The sequence below is a fragment of the Micrasema longulum genome, unplaced genomic scaffold (assembly GCF_059751315.1).
Source record: "Micrasema longulum isolate JH-2025_06_02 unplaced genomic scaffold, ASM5975131v1 h1tg000740l, whole genome shotgun sequence".
Lineage (NCBI taxonomy): Eukaryota > Metazoa > Arthropoda > Insecta > Trichoptera > Brachycentridae > Micrasema > Micrasema longulum.
Genome location: NW_028277934.1, coordinates 342,248 through 359,575, shown reverse-complemented (window position 1 = coordinate 359,575; position 17,328 = coordinate 342,248). Strand labels below are relative to the sequence as shown.

The 17,328-nt window shown below is 33.5% G+C and overlaps 1 protein-coding gene across 4 annotated transcripts in view; it reads right to left on the bottom strand.

The window, feature by feature from the left end:
- Positions 1-4,221: 4,221 nt before the first annotated feature.
- The window catches only part of mys (position-specific antigen beta subunit myospheroid), a 57,384-nt gene continuing 44,277 nt past the window's right edge, over positions 4,222-17,328 (bottom strand). For all 4 annotated transcript variants that reach the window (XM_088230201.1, XM_088230200.1, XM_088230198.1 and 1 more), the window contains 11 exons: positions 15,546-15,716; positions 13,979-14,089; positions 13,742-13,894; positions 13,061-13,180; positions 11,955-12,122; positions 10,874-11,110; positions 10,316-10,490; positions 9,096-9,202; positions 8,795-8,924; positions 6,027-6,313; positions 4,222-5,709 (listed from right to left, as the gene is read on the bottom strand). In XM_088230201.1, the coding sequence (XP_088086327.1) occupies positions 5,644-5,709; positions 6,027-6,313; positions 8,795-8,924; positions 9,096-9,202; positions 10,316-10,490; positions 10,874-11,110; positions 11,955-12,122; positions 13,061-13,180; positions 13,742-13,894; positions 13,979-14,089; positions 15,546-15,716 (1,725 nt within the window). In that variant the 3' untranslated portion in view covers positions 4,222-5,643. The remainder of the gene's footprint in view (positions 5,710-6,026; positions 6,314-8,794; positions 8,925-9,095; positions 9,203-10,315; positions 10,491-10,873; positions 11,111-11,954; positions 12,123-13,060; positions 13,181-13,741; positions 13,895-13,978; positions 14,090-15,545; positions 15,717-17,328) is intronic.

Sequence of the window (17,328 nt, the reverse complement as noted above, 5' to 3'; positions counted from 1 at the left end):
CACTGCGATTGGTGTACTAATGCATTGCCCTATGCACCATTAGGTGCAGAAAGGGAATGATGATGATGATACATTAATGCGCTTTTTAGATATGCAAATGATAGATTTTAACATACATTAAAACAACATATGAAAAAAACAGGCATCACTAAGTTAAAAATCATAAATTCCCTGCGCCCATTAACGTTTTTTTAAAACAATAACAACAAATAACAAGACGCAAGGAACAAAAATATAAAAAACGAAACGTACAGTTCGCTAGGAGTGAAAGGAAGTGGGATAGGAAAATAGGAAGGAAGAAGAAAGAGTAAATAAAACATAGATTTAAAACAATGCAAAAATAAATAAAAATAAATATAAATGTACACATACAACATACATACATATACATACACACACACACACAAATCAACATATATGCATACACATATGTAAATACTTATGCGTACATATATATGTATATAATAATAAAAGAAAGAAGACTAATACATAAAATGAAAAAAAAAACTAAAAATTTAATTCCTGTGACATCTCCATCGCATTTTTGATATGTTTTTTAAAACAATATTTCTTTTGTTGAAAAGATATACATCATGTTAAAGTTTTTATCATATGACGAACATACTAGAGATGAGCATATCTGTTTTTTTATAAAAGTAGCTATAAAATTTGACATTTCACAAATAAAGCTGTTTCGTGAAGACGTTTAAAAAATAACAGATAAGTGCAGTGTGCGATGGGGTCCCCCCAATTTTTTTCTTCTCAATTTAAGTATTTGAAATATTTTTTTTGGCTTCCCATTTCTTTTATCGCTTTAAACATTATGTTATGAATAAAAAAAAACTTACAAAGGTTTTTCCATTGCTCAATTTTTTTAAACTAAGAAACAAAAAAATACTGATTTTAATGTATTTTATAGGAACCTTACTTTATGGAATAACATTAATATTTTTTAGCGTGAAACTTTTATTAAATGCAAATAGAGGCCTTTCAATGTCATTTCATTTATACCAATAATGTTTTCATTCGGAATATATGCGTATTAGATGAACATTAATATTAATTATTATGCGGTTTCTGGACTATTCTTAATTCTATGATTAAAACATTTATGTCACCAAATGGCTTTGACACTCGAATTACTAATCCCAGCACATAGAATTAAGACTAGTCCAGAAACCGCATACGCACATCAAACAGAAGGCGACTAAACTACTCATAAATGAGTAGGTTTACATTTGATCCATTAGTTTCTTTGTAGATGTCGCTCAGTACGCAACTCCTGATTTCAATTCAACTATGCCATGTTGTGTCCTTTTAAAGTGTAAAAATACTGCTAGGATCTTAAAGAAACAGGGTAGTATCACATTTGATGTGTAATTAGCAAACGAATTATTTTTCCATCTGTCAGATTCTCAAAGAAACAAAATGGGAATTTCGTTAGTGTTGCCAGGATAGTAAATTTTTTTACCCTACTTTGCTCATCTAATGGGAGAACTAATGAAAATTAGACACATTCATTCATAGATTCTTTCACATTATTTAACAAAATAGAATTCACATTATATGGATATGTTATTTGGTTACGTTTAAGGGTGCAAGATATTTGAGTGCACTTATCTATATTGAGAAACAATTGATTCTCATCACAGTATCTACTGAAAGATTCTAGATCTTTTTGTAAATCTAAAGCATCTTGTGGTGACAATATACACGAGGGTAAAGTCGATGGTAAATGAAATGAAATTATTAACATATAAACAAAGGATATTTTACAATACAATGATATTTGTTCATAAAATTATAAACTCTAATAAAAAAACAGAATTTTGGAAAAAAAGTTGATCGGAACCAGCATGAACACGATCACAATACTAGAGAAAAGAACAAAATTAGACTTCCATTTAGGAAAAAGGCAAAGTCACAAAATTAAATTTTATTTAAAGCAATTAAAAAGTATTACAAAATGGAAAAAAATATTTATGAAGAAAAAAACATCAAAATTTTAAATAATGGTCAAGACATATGTGATAAACAATTTATAAATAAAATATATTTGCAATGTTATTATTAGAACACACATAACAATATGTATGATATGTGTGCCCTACTTTAAGATTTAAATAGATAAATAAAATATTTTATAGAATAATTTAGCATCATCGATAAAAAGTAATAATTTAGAATATTTTATACCATCACCAATGTCATTTATATAAATATAATATAAATAATAATGGTCCAAGGTGCAAGCCTTGTGGGATTCCCGAGGAGATGTACCAGTAAGTTCGAAGCGTTCCTGAGTAAATTATGCTTTAAATTTCCAGTAAGTTACCAAGTATGCTTCACTTAGGTGCAGGGCAGGTTTTATTGTCGTAGTTATAAGCTAGGTCTAAGAATCAGTAATTTAATACTGATTTTGATACATTTAAGTTTAAGAAAAATAAAGAGGTAATAATTTCATAAAAGTAAAAATAGTAATGCATCAATTTTTTTCGAAATAGCAAGAGTTTTTTACGCAAAATAGCAGGGCGTTCTGTAATTTTTATTGCTTATTGTACCGCTCAATTTCGGCAAGAATTCTTTTATTATGGAAGTCTGTAGTAAAAAAAATAGTACAATTTTATTTACTCGGATGTTCATAAACTTAAGCATTTAAATGCTATAATATTCAAAAGATTACGTATTATTGAATTACAACAGAGATGGATAACTTTTGTGGAAAGGAATTATGGAAGTACAGGGCTTATAATATTTCATTGGCTGGTTTATGTGGATACTTAACACTGTGTAACATTCACCATTCTGCTTTTGTTTAAATGTCCATATTTCTTCAATTCTATCATCTGTTAATTGAAATTAACTATGTATTAAAATCACTAAAGTGAAGAAAGAGCTGAAACTTTTATTGTTGTGAAGATTCATCTGGTTGAATTACATATTCACATACTAGAAAATGCCTGAAAACAATTTTACAATTTTTAAACGTCATCTTGGACCAGATGGTTTAACTTCAATATTTTGAGTATATCCAAATGTTTGTAGACAACATACTGGATTTAACCCCCTAGAAAGATATTAAGATGATTAAATTACAACAGAAATAGATAACACTGAAAATGCAAATGGCCTGTAAATGTCTAGACTTCCATTTTTCCTTTTCTAAAATGTTATCCATCTCTGTTGTAATTTAATAATCTTAATAGCTCCCTGGGGGTAAAATATAGTCTTTTGTATACAAACATTTGGACATACTCAAAATATTGTAAAGCTTACTTAATGAGGAACTTCAGCCCTGGGAAATTGGATTGAAAAAAAGTTTTATTGCGCGCGGTAAAAATTAGAGCATTAAATTGTAAGAAAAAAATAATAATGAATATTTTAATAAAAATGCACTATTTTGAATGACGTCACTGGTTCATATAAACCATCTAATGATATAAGAGCTTTGAAGGATATCCGGTTTGGTCACCGTAAACAAATCAATCGGAAGAACTGTCATAGAACAACCTCTGACGTCACACGCGGAGTTATTTCAGAAATGCAAACCTTTAAAAAATCATAGCGCTGACTACGATATATAAAAAAAAAAAGGCTTAGTTTAATAATCTATAAACAAATAAAAAAAGAAATTAAAGACACTGAACTCATTATATCAAACAACAATAAATTAATTTATAAATTATTTATAAAAACAGGAATGAAACAAGGAAACAACGCGCAACACGTCCTCTCAGCGAAAGAGCTACGTAAGCACCGAGGACTGTCGCCTGGCGCGCGAATATAATGCGTGCAGTCCTATTTTTGCATTTTTGCAACGTGTATTTGAATGGATGACAGTGCATTTAGTATTTTTGTTTATTCTTAATAATTAATATAATAAAAAACGTTAATGATTTTTTTTTAATTTCAGAAATTTTCGAATTTTACTTAATTTACGATAACTTAATTGATTTCTTTAATATTTTAAAATGTGAAAACCTGTTTGTTTTTCTAAATAAAATTATAATTTTTTTTTTAATAAAACTTTTACTTTAATTACGAGTATTTGATATATTTTTTGTTTTGTTTCTTATTTTTGAAAACCAGTTTTTATTTTATGTATCAACCAGTTTTTATTTTATGTATCAACCAGTTTGACGATATATTTTCTTGCTTACTAGAAAAAACCACATGGGCGTGAATAACCCCAAAACAAATCAGGAATTAAAACAACATTGGTTGGTTTTATGTTTAGTTTATTTCGTTGGTTACATTACAAAGCAAAACTATTGTTAATCCAGATTCATCAAAATAACCTAATGTTAAGCAATCAATATTAATTTTAGGTTAGTAAGACATCCTTATATATATATATATTGTAAGGGTAAGATTCAATATTTACAAATGTTAAAGGCACTAATTACTCCGGGGGGTTACGTCGGATGTCTCACTGACCGCAATAATGGCACAAGAAAGGCTACTACAAGGCACATGTACGTGACATTATTACTATGGTACATTCAAATACGTTAAGCAAAGTCAGTATCTATTTTTATATTAACTTAACAAGAAACTTCTAAAATATATACGTATATTTTAGAATAATATATAATATACGTTTCTATAAAATATTGCTCAGTATCAAAAAAAATATAAAATTCTGTTAAGTAAATAATGTCGATATTGTTTAAATAATTTTCACAACACATAAAATGATCTGTAATTAAAATATTGTGTAAAATATAAATCATATATAATCTGTATTGCTGCCTTTGCGCATTCCATTTGCGCTTAAACTCCTAAAAAACTAGATTTCAAAATTAACTAAAAAATACCATACACAACACATTCAGTTATTATTTGGTATGCTTTAAATACAAAGCAAATAAATTAAGTCTCAGTTAAATGCTACATTACAATTATTCATATAATATTTATTCTAAATGACACAATAATTTCAGGCTTCAAATACATATGTCCATCTCCGCAGCGCGAGAGAAACGCATCTCACGAGACCTTTTGGTGACACAAACTTGTCTTGATGGATATTAATAATTACATAACAGGAAGTAAATGGTATATTAAAGAGATTTCGTCTTCCTAGAGTTGAAATAAGTTCACTTTTGGTAAAATTTTTAGATTCGATTTATAATACTTGTTCACAATGTCCGTCAAACACTAAAATATAAGCTCCAATTTCAGATTGTGGCATATTAGAATAAGGCATTTATATTATTCAATTATGTAGTACCTCCGACCTGCAACAAGACTCGGAAAAGAAAGTCTAATAGACAGGTTCATCGTTTGTCAGAACAGAATCTATTGACAAATATTTTATTTTGTGAGGAAAATATAAAATTAAGTACCTCTGTGATTCCATATTTGGGCAGGTCACATTAAGATTAATTTAACCTTAATATTTACATGTTCGGAAGCTCTGTTTTAATGACCGTCCAAAATTGAAAATATTTTATTAAGGCACTCTTTTTCCAATAGTAACTCCGTCATAATTACATTATTGTAAATATAAATCGTGTAAAATTTTACTAATTAGATGGAAGAATGCAAAACATTGGCATCACAATGGAAATAATATGCAATATGTCACCGTTAAATACACATAAGGCAGAATATGTATTGTATGTGTACACCTGATTAGATTTATTTTCCAGCGTACGTGGGATTCTTGAAGGTGGACGTAGCTTGCTTGTAAATTGGATTCTCTCCCTGAAAAAAAAGTAGTAAATAAATATTGCAATTGTTTTAAGTAAAATTTTCTTCTTTATCTGATGCACTACTCAGATAATTGCAATATGCCACGAAAAAAAAAATATAATGCTGAAAAACTTCTACAGAATCGAATGGTAATATTGCTTGGATCATTTCAACATTCCACAAGCTGATGAAAGCATCAGTCGATAAAATATTTAGAATTCAGGAACAAATAAACAATATTAGATTTTAGATGACCATTCAAATAAAGGCAAATCATAAGAACGTTAACGTATCTTTATAAATAATACAAAGATTGACTTTAGACTCACCGTGTCCCACTTGGCCATGGTGCGTTCTTTCTCGAAGCGTGCAAACTCTCTCCTGTCGTGTATGGAGGTCACCATCTTCCAGAGCAGCAAGATGGCCATCCCGATGAGGACGATGGCAGCGATGACGGCCAGTACTATCCCCAGCATGTATACCTGCGGCGGACACTCGCGCTCTTGCTGAGCTCGTATGACGACTTTGTCATTCTCGTCGTACGCATACACATACGCAAAGCGGCAATCGTCCTCGTCGAAATATGCACACAGGTTTTCGTCTTTTTCTTCATTAGCTGCAATAAATTGATCCAATTTAGGAATATGTGAAACTGCAGTATAAAAAGTACATAATAATATTCTCGAGAAATGGGAGTTTCTTCTCATACAAATGGAAAACTGCCGCCAGACTGGAATGAAGCCATTGTTACTCCCACCTACAAAAAAGGGGACAAGGTTTCTGCTGTTAACTACAGACCCATAAGTCTTACAAGTATAGTCTGTAAAGCTATGGAGAAAATAATTGTCAATAACATTAGAGGATTCCTTTTGCAAGAAAATGTTATCGTAGAAGAGCAACACGACTTTGTGCCGAAACGATCAACAGTGACAAATCTCCTATCCTGTGTGGATACTTGGACTTAAGAGTGGAATGAACGTTATCCTACAGATGTCTTATATCTTGATTACGAGAAAGCTTTAGATCGAGTACCAATAAAACGACTTGTGTCTAAATTGGAACATTTTGATATCCGTGAAAAACTCTTGGGTTGGATCGAGGATTTCTTGAATAATAGAACACTTCGATTGAGAGTTGAGAGGACCTCTCAGACCCTCCCACAGTTCTAAGCGGGGTGCTTCAGGGATCAGTTGTTGGCCCGATTGCATTTGGAATCTACTTGAATGATTTGAGAAAACTTATTCGTACGCCCATATCTTTCTTTGCTGACGATACAAAATTGTTTGCCAACCCAATAATAAGCCACCAGCAAATCCAAGATGACCTTAATCAGATTTTTCAATGGACAAAAGAATGGCTCTTAACGCTAAACCCTGCCTACACATTGGCCCTAAAAATCCGAAAATAATGTATACCGTGGATGGAAATCAAGTGCAAGCAGTAACATCACAAAAATATCTCGGAGTTGTGATTACTCATGATCTTAAATGGGAATCACATATTATCCTAATTGTCAAACGCACCGATTCCTTATACTTAATAAGGAAAACATTCGCTCACATCACCCAAGATTTGTTCCTCAAAATTTATAAAACATATGTTCGTCACTCCTGGAGTATGCCTACCAAATCTGGAGGCCCTATTTAAAAAAAGACGGAGTTGTTGGAGAAAGTCCAGAGAGGAGCAACTAAAATGGTAGTTTCTCTAAGAAATAAATCATACGAGGACCGCTTAAGGGAGCTTGAGTTAAGTTCGCTGGAAGAGCGGAGGCAGCGTGGTGACTTGATTGCAATGTTCAAAATCTTAACTGAGCAACATAATGTACCCAAGTTGAAATCAATGTTCACTATGAATGAAAACCGCCATCTCAGAATTTTTCATTCATTGAAACTCAACACTACCTCCCTCTCATTCAACCTCAGGAAGAACTTCCTGACAAACCGAGTTGTGGAGAAATGGAATGGCCTTTTCGAGAAAGTGATTGCTGCTAGTTCAGTTAATGTTAACTAGATGCACACATCAATTTATAATGTTTATTAACCATGTACACTTGATATATACGCATCAGTTTAATGGCTGCTAGTGTAAGTATTGGCGGCCCCCGTGTTGAGTTAGGACGCTTGCCTCGTGCACAGAGGGTTCCGATTCTCGTTTTTTTTTTTTTTTTAAATAACAAAATAATATTAACTCATTGCACCACTAATAAAGAGGATAATTTGTTCATACAACACACTATTTAATTTTGACACATTTTTTTATTACAATAACATTAAGACTAAATAATAAATAATGTGAAATAAATTGTGATTATTACATTTTATTATGAAATCAGTAAACGAAATATACTTATTTATGTCATTTTTATGAATAAAGTTATTGCCAAAATTTATTTCAACAGAGAGGGAAAACATTTTTGAGAAGGGAATATGGAAGTATAGGCATTTACAGGGTTTATGACCTGTCATTGGCTGGTTTAAGTTTATTATGATTATTTAAATATGAATCCAGCAAGTCTGCAAGCATTTGGACATACTCAAACATTGTTGAAAGTTATTGTTATTCAGTAAATAAATAAAAAAATTCACTTAAAGACAAACCGGCGAATCGCCGGCTTTGTGAGTCAGTGACAAATTGACCTTGGCCGGCGATTCGCCGGCTTTGTGTTGCTATGAGTTAAAGGTCCCGCTGAATTGCAGGTATGAAATTCATCAGCAGGTTCTTACTTAACTTACAGCGTTAAAAAATAAACAAAAATGGTAACTCTGGTCGGAGATAATCAACTTTTGGCGAGTTATTTTATATTATCATTAGAATTCTGCAGTTGCAGCCCTGATAAAAAAACCATCAATGTTTCTAATGTCTCTCTGCACTTCCTAACTTAAGCAGTAACATTTAGAAAATGTTTTCCTTCTCTCAGCGCCAGAACTAGCCAGACATTGGTCGGGTACAAATAAATGAAGATCTCTCAACTACAGAAAATATCTACATATTATTATCCACACTAGATGGAATTCTCGACCGGTACATTGATCGGATCACGGTATACTGGATTAAGAATCCCCGATATAAAATAGAAAGGGAAATGCGTTTAAGTTACCTTCGACTAGCTGTACTCCTATTGGGACAAAGGTACAGTTAGCGGCGCATTCCTCTTCCGTTAGTGGTCCCGTCTTGTACATCTGGCACTGAACGCATTCCTTGAATTCCTCGCAGCGTCCGGGGCAAGTCTGCAACCGGTTAATGAAAATATTCCACAATGAATAAACAGTATACAAGTGTTAAGAAAATCTCAATTGTGTTTTTATGCTTAACACCTCGCTCAGTTGGAGCTCAATCTATGCATAACGTAATACAACGTAAAACTTATCTATTGAAATATTTATTGTCATAAAACTCACCGGACACTTGTCACAGAACCTTCCCGAGTAGCGCCCCTCCTCCCCCATCCCACACACGCACTGCCCGCACACACACTCCCCGTGGCCGCCGCACACTTCCCCTCCACCTGAATACACAAGGGGATAAATTAAACTGATATTCATTTTATAGATGGGTTTCTGGTTTAAAAAAACACCATAGCTAAAAATTTTGATGCAAAGTATCAATTGAACTCTTCGGTCATACAGGCTCCGTGTAATAATTTATAATTACAAGGGCCGTGGGGCAGTTGGTTAGATGGCTAACAGTGAAACTTGCATCAAGGGTTTGATTCCCACCAGCGGCAAGAAAGAAATATTTTTTCAATTACTGGTCTGGGTGTTGTGGTGTATTTTTCAAAACTTCCTTCCATATCCTCTTTTTCCAGCCTGCTGACAAGCCTCTAAAATGAAGACTGAACGTCTTATTTCTTTTTAAAAAATAAATATTTAATTTTTAATCAAGATAGATACTTCATAATCTATGGAACTACATTCCTGTAACTTGCTTCAGCCTGACATAGAAAAAAAAAGAGCTTGGATAAAAACGTCTATGATAAACGGTTTGCGCCATAGATAAGTAAAAAAGACTGGTTACAAGAATTATTCGCAAATGGGGCTGGTTTTGACAGATAATGTAACATGTTACAATACGTTTTATGTTTCTAGTGAACTACATGGGAATGAGGAACTTCAGCCCTAGATGATTTTTTCATGCATGCGGTAAAAATTGGAGCATTAAATTGTACAGCAAAGTTTCCTAAAAATGTACAAAAAAAAACATTTTAATGAAAAACGAACTACTTTGAATGACGTCACTGGTTCATATATGAATAGGATATGAGAGTTATGGAAGACTTCCTGTTTGCTTGGCGTGGATGTACCAATGGGAAGAACTTATCAAGAATAACCGGAAAAGAACCTCTGATGTCACACGCGGAGTTATTTCAGAAATACAAAACATAAAGCGCTGATGATACGATATATAAAAATTGAAAAAAAAAGTTCTTGGCTTAGTTCAATAGTCTATTAACAAATAAAAAGATATAAAAAAACCACTGAACTTCCTCATTGTGATAAGTCAGGACCATTTTTTATCGTTTATCTAATTTCATTATTTAGTTTCTACATAACACGTTGACAGTGTATTAGTTAGAATTTCAGATTTTGTATTTAAATTTTTGAAAAGAGTAGATCAATACCTGGCGGGATGCAGGTGTCGTTTGTGGCGCGGCAATCACAGGCGGACCCCGTCCAGCCCTCCTGGCACAGGCACTCCCCACACACACACTGCCCGCGCTCCTCTCCCGAACACAACAGCCCGTTGTGTCGGTCGCACGAGAAGTTGTCGCACTCGCAGAACTTACCCGATATACGCTAAAAATAAAAACAACATTCATATGTACTCCCTCCACCAGAACTTTGAAATTTTGAACCAGATTCAACCTAAATCCACAAAATCATTTCCAGAGCAATAGGGTTGTTGATGGTTCGAATAAACTGTACAAGAGCTGATCTCAACGGGTAGTCTCAACAACCAAAAATGGGATAGATTTGTTACGGAAAAGTTAAACTACGCCAATAACTAACTTTCGTTAAGCTGCTACCTTAAAATTAAAATGATATTTTTTTAACGGCAAAATGATATATAGAAAGTGAGTTTTTTGTTTATAAATATTTAAAAAAGAAAATAATGTTTCATCACATATAATATATACAATTTACACATAATACACCTTGTCAACTGGTGTATGATTTACCTCGTCAGGGCTGACTCTCCTCTCGCACTCGCACTGTCCGCACACGCAGTTGCCGCGGCCCGAGCAGTCCACGGCCGAGGAGTTGTTGGGGCGGCAGCCGCCCGAGGGGGCGCCCGCGCCGTGCACGTCCTGCGCTGAGCACTCACACACGCGCCCGAAGTGCAGCGGCTCACACTCGCACACGCCGCACGCCCACTTGCCGTGCCCGCTGCAGTGCGGGGAATGCAGCTCAAAACTCTGTCAGGAGAGATCAGAGAAACTTAGTAACGCCGCCTACTGTCGATACTGCGCTAGTAAAATACTCGGCTGACAAAATATGGTAAGAAACGAAGTTTTATTGAATGTGTGTCGAAATTATGAATTACTCACATACTGTTACTTAAGTAGGGTTCACAAGAGAACAGGATAATATTGTCCCAGAGTGAACAGAAATTTGGAAGACAGGACAATGGACTGAGACATCGCCTTAGAGATAGACGGGCAGGCTATCTCTGCAGGACAATGGATTATCCCCATATGAGGAGAGAAAACGCGGGGGAAGCGATTGTTGCTGCTTTGGAAATGCCAGGTTTTATTTGTTCTTCTTTAAAACTAATATTTACTTCGTCCTCCAACAATTCCAATAGTTGTTGTATTGTCCAATTGTTCTGTCCTGCGCGGTTGACGCTATTCACAGAGCTGGGACAGGACAACATATTATTTATATATATATTGTCCTGTCTATTGTATTGTCCTTGTGTGAACCCAGTTTTAAGGATAATACAATATACATGAGTTCAGTTCTTGACTGAATTTTCAATGAAAACAAATTTACATAGATATTGAAAGAGAAAAAACCGCATATTTATATTTTTACGATCTGGGTGTTGTGGTGTATTTTTCATAACCTCCTTCCATATCCCCTCTTTCCCACCTGCTAACAAGCCTCTAAATAGAGGCTTAGCGGGTTAATCCTTTAAAAAGATAAATATAAAAATAGGAACGGCCAGAGGGCTTTCTTGTTTGAACACATTGTCCGATGTCATCAGTTCAGACATGATGAATGTTGAAAAGTAATAGGAGTATATATTATGAGACTCACGGGATGTCCGGGACGCTCGCAGGGGCAGTCACAGAGCATCTGTAGGTCCACTACGAGGCTCTCGTTGATGCCCACTGGGTAGATCTGGAACACTTGCTGCCACTCCCGCGGGTCAGTGGGGCACGACGTGACCATTATCTCCGCCGTGAACTTGACCATGTCACCAACCTGGGATAACAATATTGCTTACATAAACAGAAGCAGAGTGGATTTACATAGATGAAATGTTTAAAATTATCATCGCACATCTGTATACTTCTCAATATATTCTAAGAGGAAATATGTACATTTAATAGATGGAAGGCACTAAAACTCCAGTTAGTTCTGATAAGCAGGTCATAAGTAGATCTGGTTGTAAATCGGCTTATGCAATTCTAAGGTGGTTATTTTTAAATTATTTATTGAGTTTGTCTTTGTTTTCTTTGTTCTTGTCATGAATCACCAATATCATTCATCGTGTTACTCATTTTTTTTTTCAGGTTTTCTTTCTTTTCGGCAGGTTGAGAAATTGTCATTTTTCTTTTTTTAGAAATCTCGAAAGGGCTGAAAAATATGCTCAGGCTTTTATCGTCGCCCTTAGTGCAGACAACCAATCGAGATTTGCGGTTGTAATGTTACATAGGTGCATTCATAAGAATGATTGAAAAATATTAATTCAGTACATAAAAGTAGTGCTTATGTAGTATCAATTTCTTAATAACTGTATAAATTATGTATTCAGAGTTGTTAATTTGAGATGATGCCACATTTGGAAGATATTTACGTACTACATATCGAGCCATGATCACCAAAACATCGTAACCAATAAAAACAATGTTTCACAGGAGAACACTTCTTCCTCTCAATTAAGAAGGTATACACATATAATAAACTCTGTTCTGACTATTTATTTTATTGATAAAAATATTCTAAATAAAGCTTGGTTCCCAAAGTAGGTGCATATAATTAATTAAGAAGATAAAATATAATCTTGTAAAATATTGCTCCTATCGGTTACAATGTTTTGGCGATCATGGGTCGATATCTCAAAATTAGATTTTATGTATGTATAAATGACTGCAAAGCTTTTACACAAGTTATTATTATATATAATTGAAATTACTGACCTTCAGGCCATCACACTTATTGGTAGCTTCCGGTGGTCCGTTACCGAGACACGAGGAATAGTAAGTGACTCTCACAGCGCTGGTTGAATTATCCTTCATCTCAACAGATGAAGAGATTTTCTGGAAACAAATAATCACTCAATTATTATGGTGTATGCAGTATTATCACAAACATACAATACCAATTTAAAATACATCGATACCAACAAGCCATTTATTAAATCTAATTAACACAATCACCGTGGACGAAACCAATTTACACTTTTATAAAAGGTTAAAACTTTTACCCTAGTGGGGAGGAAAAAATGTTTTAAAAAAATACATAATTGCAGAAAGATGGCAGGGTCGATTTTACTTTTATTTATCAGAATAATACTATTTTAGTTAAGGATTTTTTTAGATTGCTATTAATAGTACTATGTTTTAACATTCGATTTAACTAGAGGCAATGGCTTAATAAATAATAGGCTTACGTTTTAAGAAACAAGTGATTAAAATTTAATGTCTTTTGAGCAATCTGAGTTTGAATCTAAGGTACTAACATGTGTGACAGCAGTGTATGGATCTTGTATATTATAGCATTAGATGATATGTGTCAGCTGCCGATAAAGAGCTACATGTATCAAAATAAGTGTGCTTAGTATTCTAAGTGAAAAATCAAGAATATCAAAAGAATCTCACATCATATTGCTCCTTAACCAGATCCACAACGTTGCTAGAGTCAGCGGACAGAGTTCCCGCCGATGATCCTTCAATGTGTTCCCGCAGTCTCTCATAAACTGAAATCTGCTCCGCGGTCACGGCGAATATAACGTTGATAGCATTTTCTTTCACCTAAAACACATCACAATTGACAATTTTAAGATCATTAGTAGCGATAAGCCAGGCGATAGCTCGGATCGAAGTAAGTAATCTCACCTTCAAGTTGACTTGAGAAATACTGGGGTAGTCCTGTAGAGAAGAGTGTGTGTACATTCCTCTACTATCCAAGTGACATCTGCCATCATTCGGTTTTACAATACCTCCCAACTAAAAATTAATAAACGCGGGTTAAAAATATTACATTTATTTAGTGGAAGGTTGCCTCTGTGAGTTTATATAGAATTACGTAAATTATGTTAATATTAGATAAGATTCATTAAACATATTGGTTGACCATAGTGGAATGGACAGCTACGTTTCGACAAATATTCCAGTTTGAAACTACTATCTATACTACTATTTGGAATTCAACCACAAATACTACCTATGTAATTGAATCCAATATTTGAATATTAAAAATGTTTAATTTTGGAATTTAATCATAAACAAGTACTTAGGTACCTACATATCTGGCAATAAACCAATAAAATAAAAAAGGTGTTATTTATTTCATTTTAGTTCCAAAACTAAAGAAAAAAGTTAAAATACATATTATCAGCGAGAGGAAGATTTCCTCGGGGTGGATAACTGGGGGCAATAGAGATTCGATTGATACCCAAAAAAATACATGTTTGTCAATTCTCTTGTAAAGGGTAATTTGATAATTTGACCATCTTGTTTCGATTTTATAAAATTTTTATCAAAAAAGTTTATATTTTTTTACATTTTTTAAACAATTTAACGTTTCTACCTCTCTAATGGAGCAAGATGCTCGTGTTTAGAGAGGGCGTTCGTTTTACAATTACACACTTGAAAAATATTTTTATAAAAATATTATCAAAAATTGTTATACAAGTATACTTAAATCACAAAAATCCATTAATACAGCGTGGAAATTAGAATGCAGGTGGGTTTCATATGATTCTTTAATTTTTATTAGAAAAATTTTATATTTTTAATACTTTTTATTTAAAAGTTAATTGATTAAAATATTTTTTTCCCAAGAAAGAATAGTGATTTTGTGCTGCACTAGCGTTGCACCTAGGGCACGCTTAAATCCAAGGGATTTTTTTTTTAATTTGGTAAAATATTGTCATTTTTCAGTTTAAAAACTTGTATTATGGATTATTTTTTATTAAATTAGATGGGTACGTTCTTGTTATTTTAATTATAATTTTACTAATGCTTTTTTGTGAAATCAACAAAGGATATAAATTTAATTTATAGCATCCTCCCCATCCCACAGCTCTATACTGTAAAATCGAATGTATTATTGCAAAATACACACTTTTGATACTTTTTACAGATAAAATATTTCTAAACTGAATAAATATGCATTTAAGTATCAATGACGACGATTTAAAATCCATTTTGTTTGACACTCCAAACATTGATGTTTGGATGCATTATGTTAAATGGAATCCAGCCTTGACTACAAACATTTGGATATACTCAAAATATTGTTGATTAAACTAACTGGTAAAAAAAGACATTTATAAGTATTTTTAGGCGATGCCTAGCATTTGAAATAATTCAGCCAGATGAACCTCACCCTCATCAATAAAGATTTCAACTCTTTAACTTCACAAAAATATATAGCGCTAAATGTGGCTGCAGGCCTAACCTTGCCATCTCCAGCGTAGTGGAACCCGGCGTCCGTAGAGAACACGAGCAGGCGGCGCGCCTTCTCCCTCCAGCCGATCTCCCCGCGACACACAACAGCTTGCATGATGGCGTCGAACCCGCCTTCCGGAGCGTCCAAGTTTCCTGACACAGCTGCGTTACGCACCTCGCCCTGTACTCACAAAACAACGTGTTAATGCAAATATTAACCTCTAACACCCAATTATTGATTACAATATGTACTGACTTGTAAACCTGCAAGATTTTAATAACTACATTAAAAAGCATTATTTAAAAATTTAAAGCATTAACTTTGTGGTCAAACATTCTGCTTAGTGTTATTAAATATTTGTATGTATCCACTTACCGACTTTTCTACATCTACCGGTTTCGAGACGTACCAGTCTCTTCGTCAGGACACCAATGAAACCAACATGCAAAAAAATATAAAACCAACCATACATTTTAATAAGCAAACTTTACATGCACTGATTAGTTTATGAAAATATTTTATGTTGTGGGAGAAACAGTTGAAAAAAGAGGGAATGGATGAAGGGAGGGGCGTGAGATTAATAAGTATAGGGTGACCATTACAATTAAACATCGTATAATGGGCTATATTGAAAGGCTGTTTGATTATTGATCAAAGTAACATTTTTTTAAAAAGCTTTCTATTATTTCTCCCACAAAATAAAATATTTTTATAACCTAATCAGTGCATGCAAGGGTTACTTATTAAAATGCATGGCGTGTTGGTTTTATATTTTTGTACAACAACTATGGTTAAGGTGTACAGTGGGTTTCGCATGTTAGTTTAATTGGTGTCCTGACAAAGAGACGGGCACGTCTCGAAACAGGTAGACATAGAAAAGTCGGTAAGTGGATTTAGACAAATATTTAATAACATTTAGCATTATTTCAAATTCATAAAATGATTTATTTACATACACACTAGAGCGTCTGTTGACAGGTAATACTCATTAAGTACAGATTTATGGTAAGTTCTATATTTTGCAAAACTGAAGTGAGTGAAATTATACAATCATAAACGGCTGTTTCGGATTGCATAATTGTCACTCTACCATAAATCTGTACTTAATGATTTTTACCAGTCAACCGTGTGCTGTTTTAATCCAAAAATATATCTATACATACAAACAGATTGTTTAGAATTTGTTCACAATTATCATCAATTTATTATACTGTTATTATGAAATTATTGGCAAAACATTGCAGTTATATCTTAATTTTTAAAAGGTTCCAAATTATAAACCTGACTGTTTAAAATAGTAACAAGTAAATGTGCGCAGTCTCAGCGGATTTGTGGAAATTATATAATTCAGGAAACAACAACCCTCGGGTATAGAAGAAAGCAAACCAACAGGCAAATTATATAGTCTAAAATGCAACTGTACTGTCAAGTCTTTACCGTTGGTGCAGATAATGTAGTATCTCATTTGTGTGTTTTAAAAATATACTTTACATGAGGGGGTTGAAAGCAAAAATACAACTGAACACGATCACACTTTTTTCCAAAATGAATAAAACCAGTAGCGAAGACTATTCATTTTAAGATCGATGTAAAACCACCTTATACCACGCACGAGTTGCACATTAAATTTAAAAGAATAGTCTTCTCGCCACTGGTTTTGGTCGGTTTCCACAAAAACGGTAATCATAGAGAGCGGGGTTTTTGGTTTTAACTCCCTCGTATGTAAACAGGTAACTAGAAAAATATAAAAATGATACGTTTTATCTGTTTTCATTCCATGTCCCGTAAATGG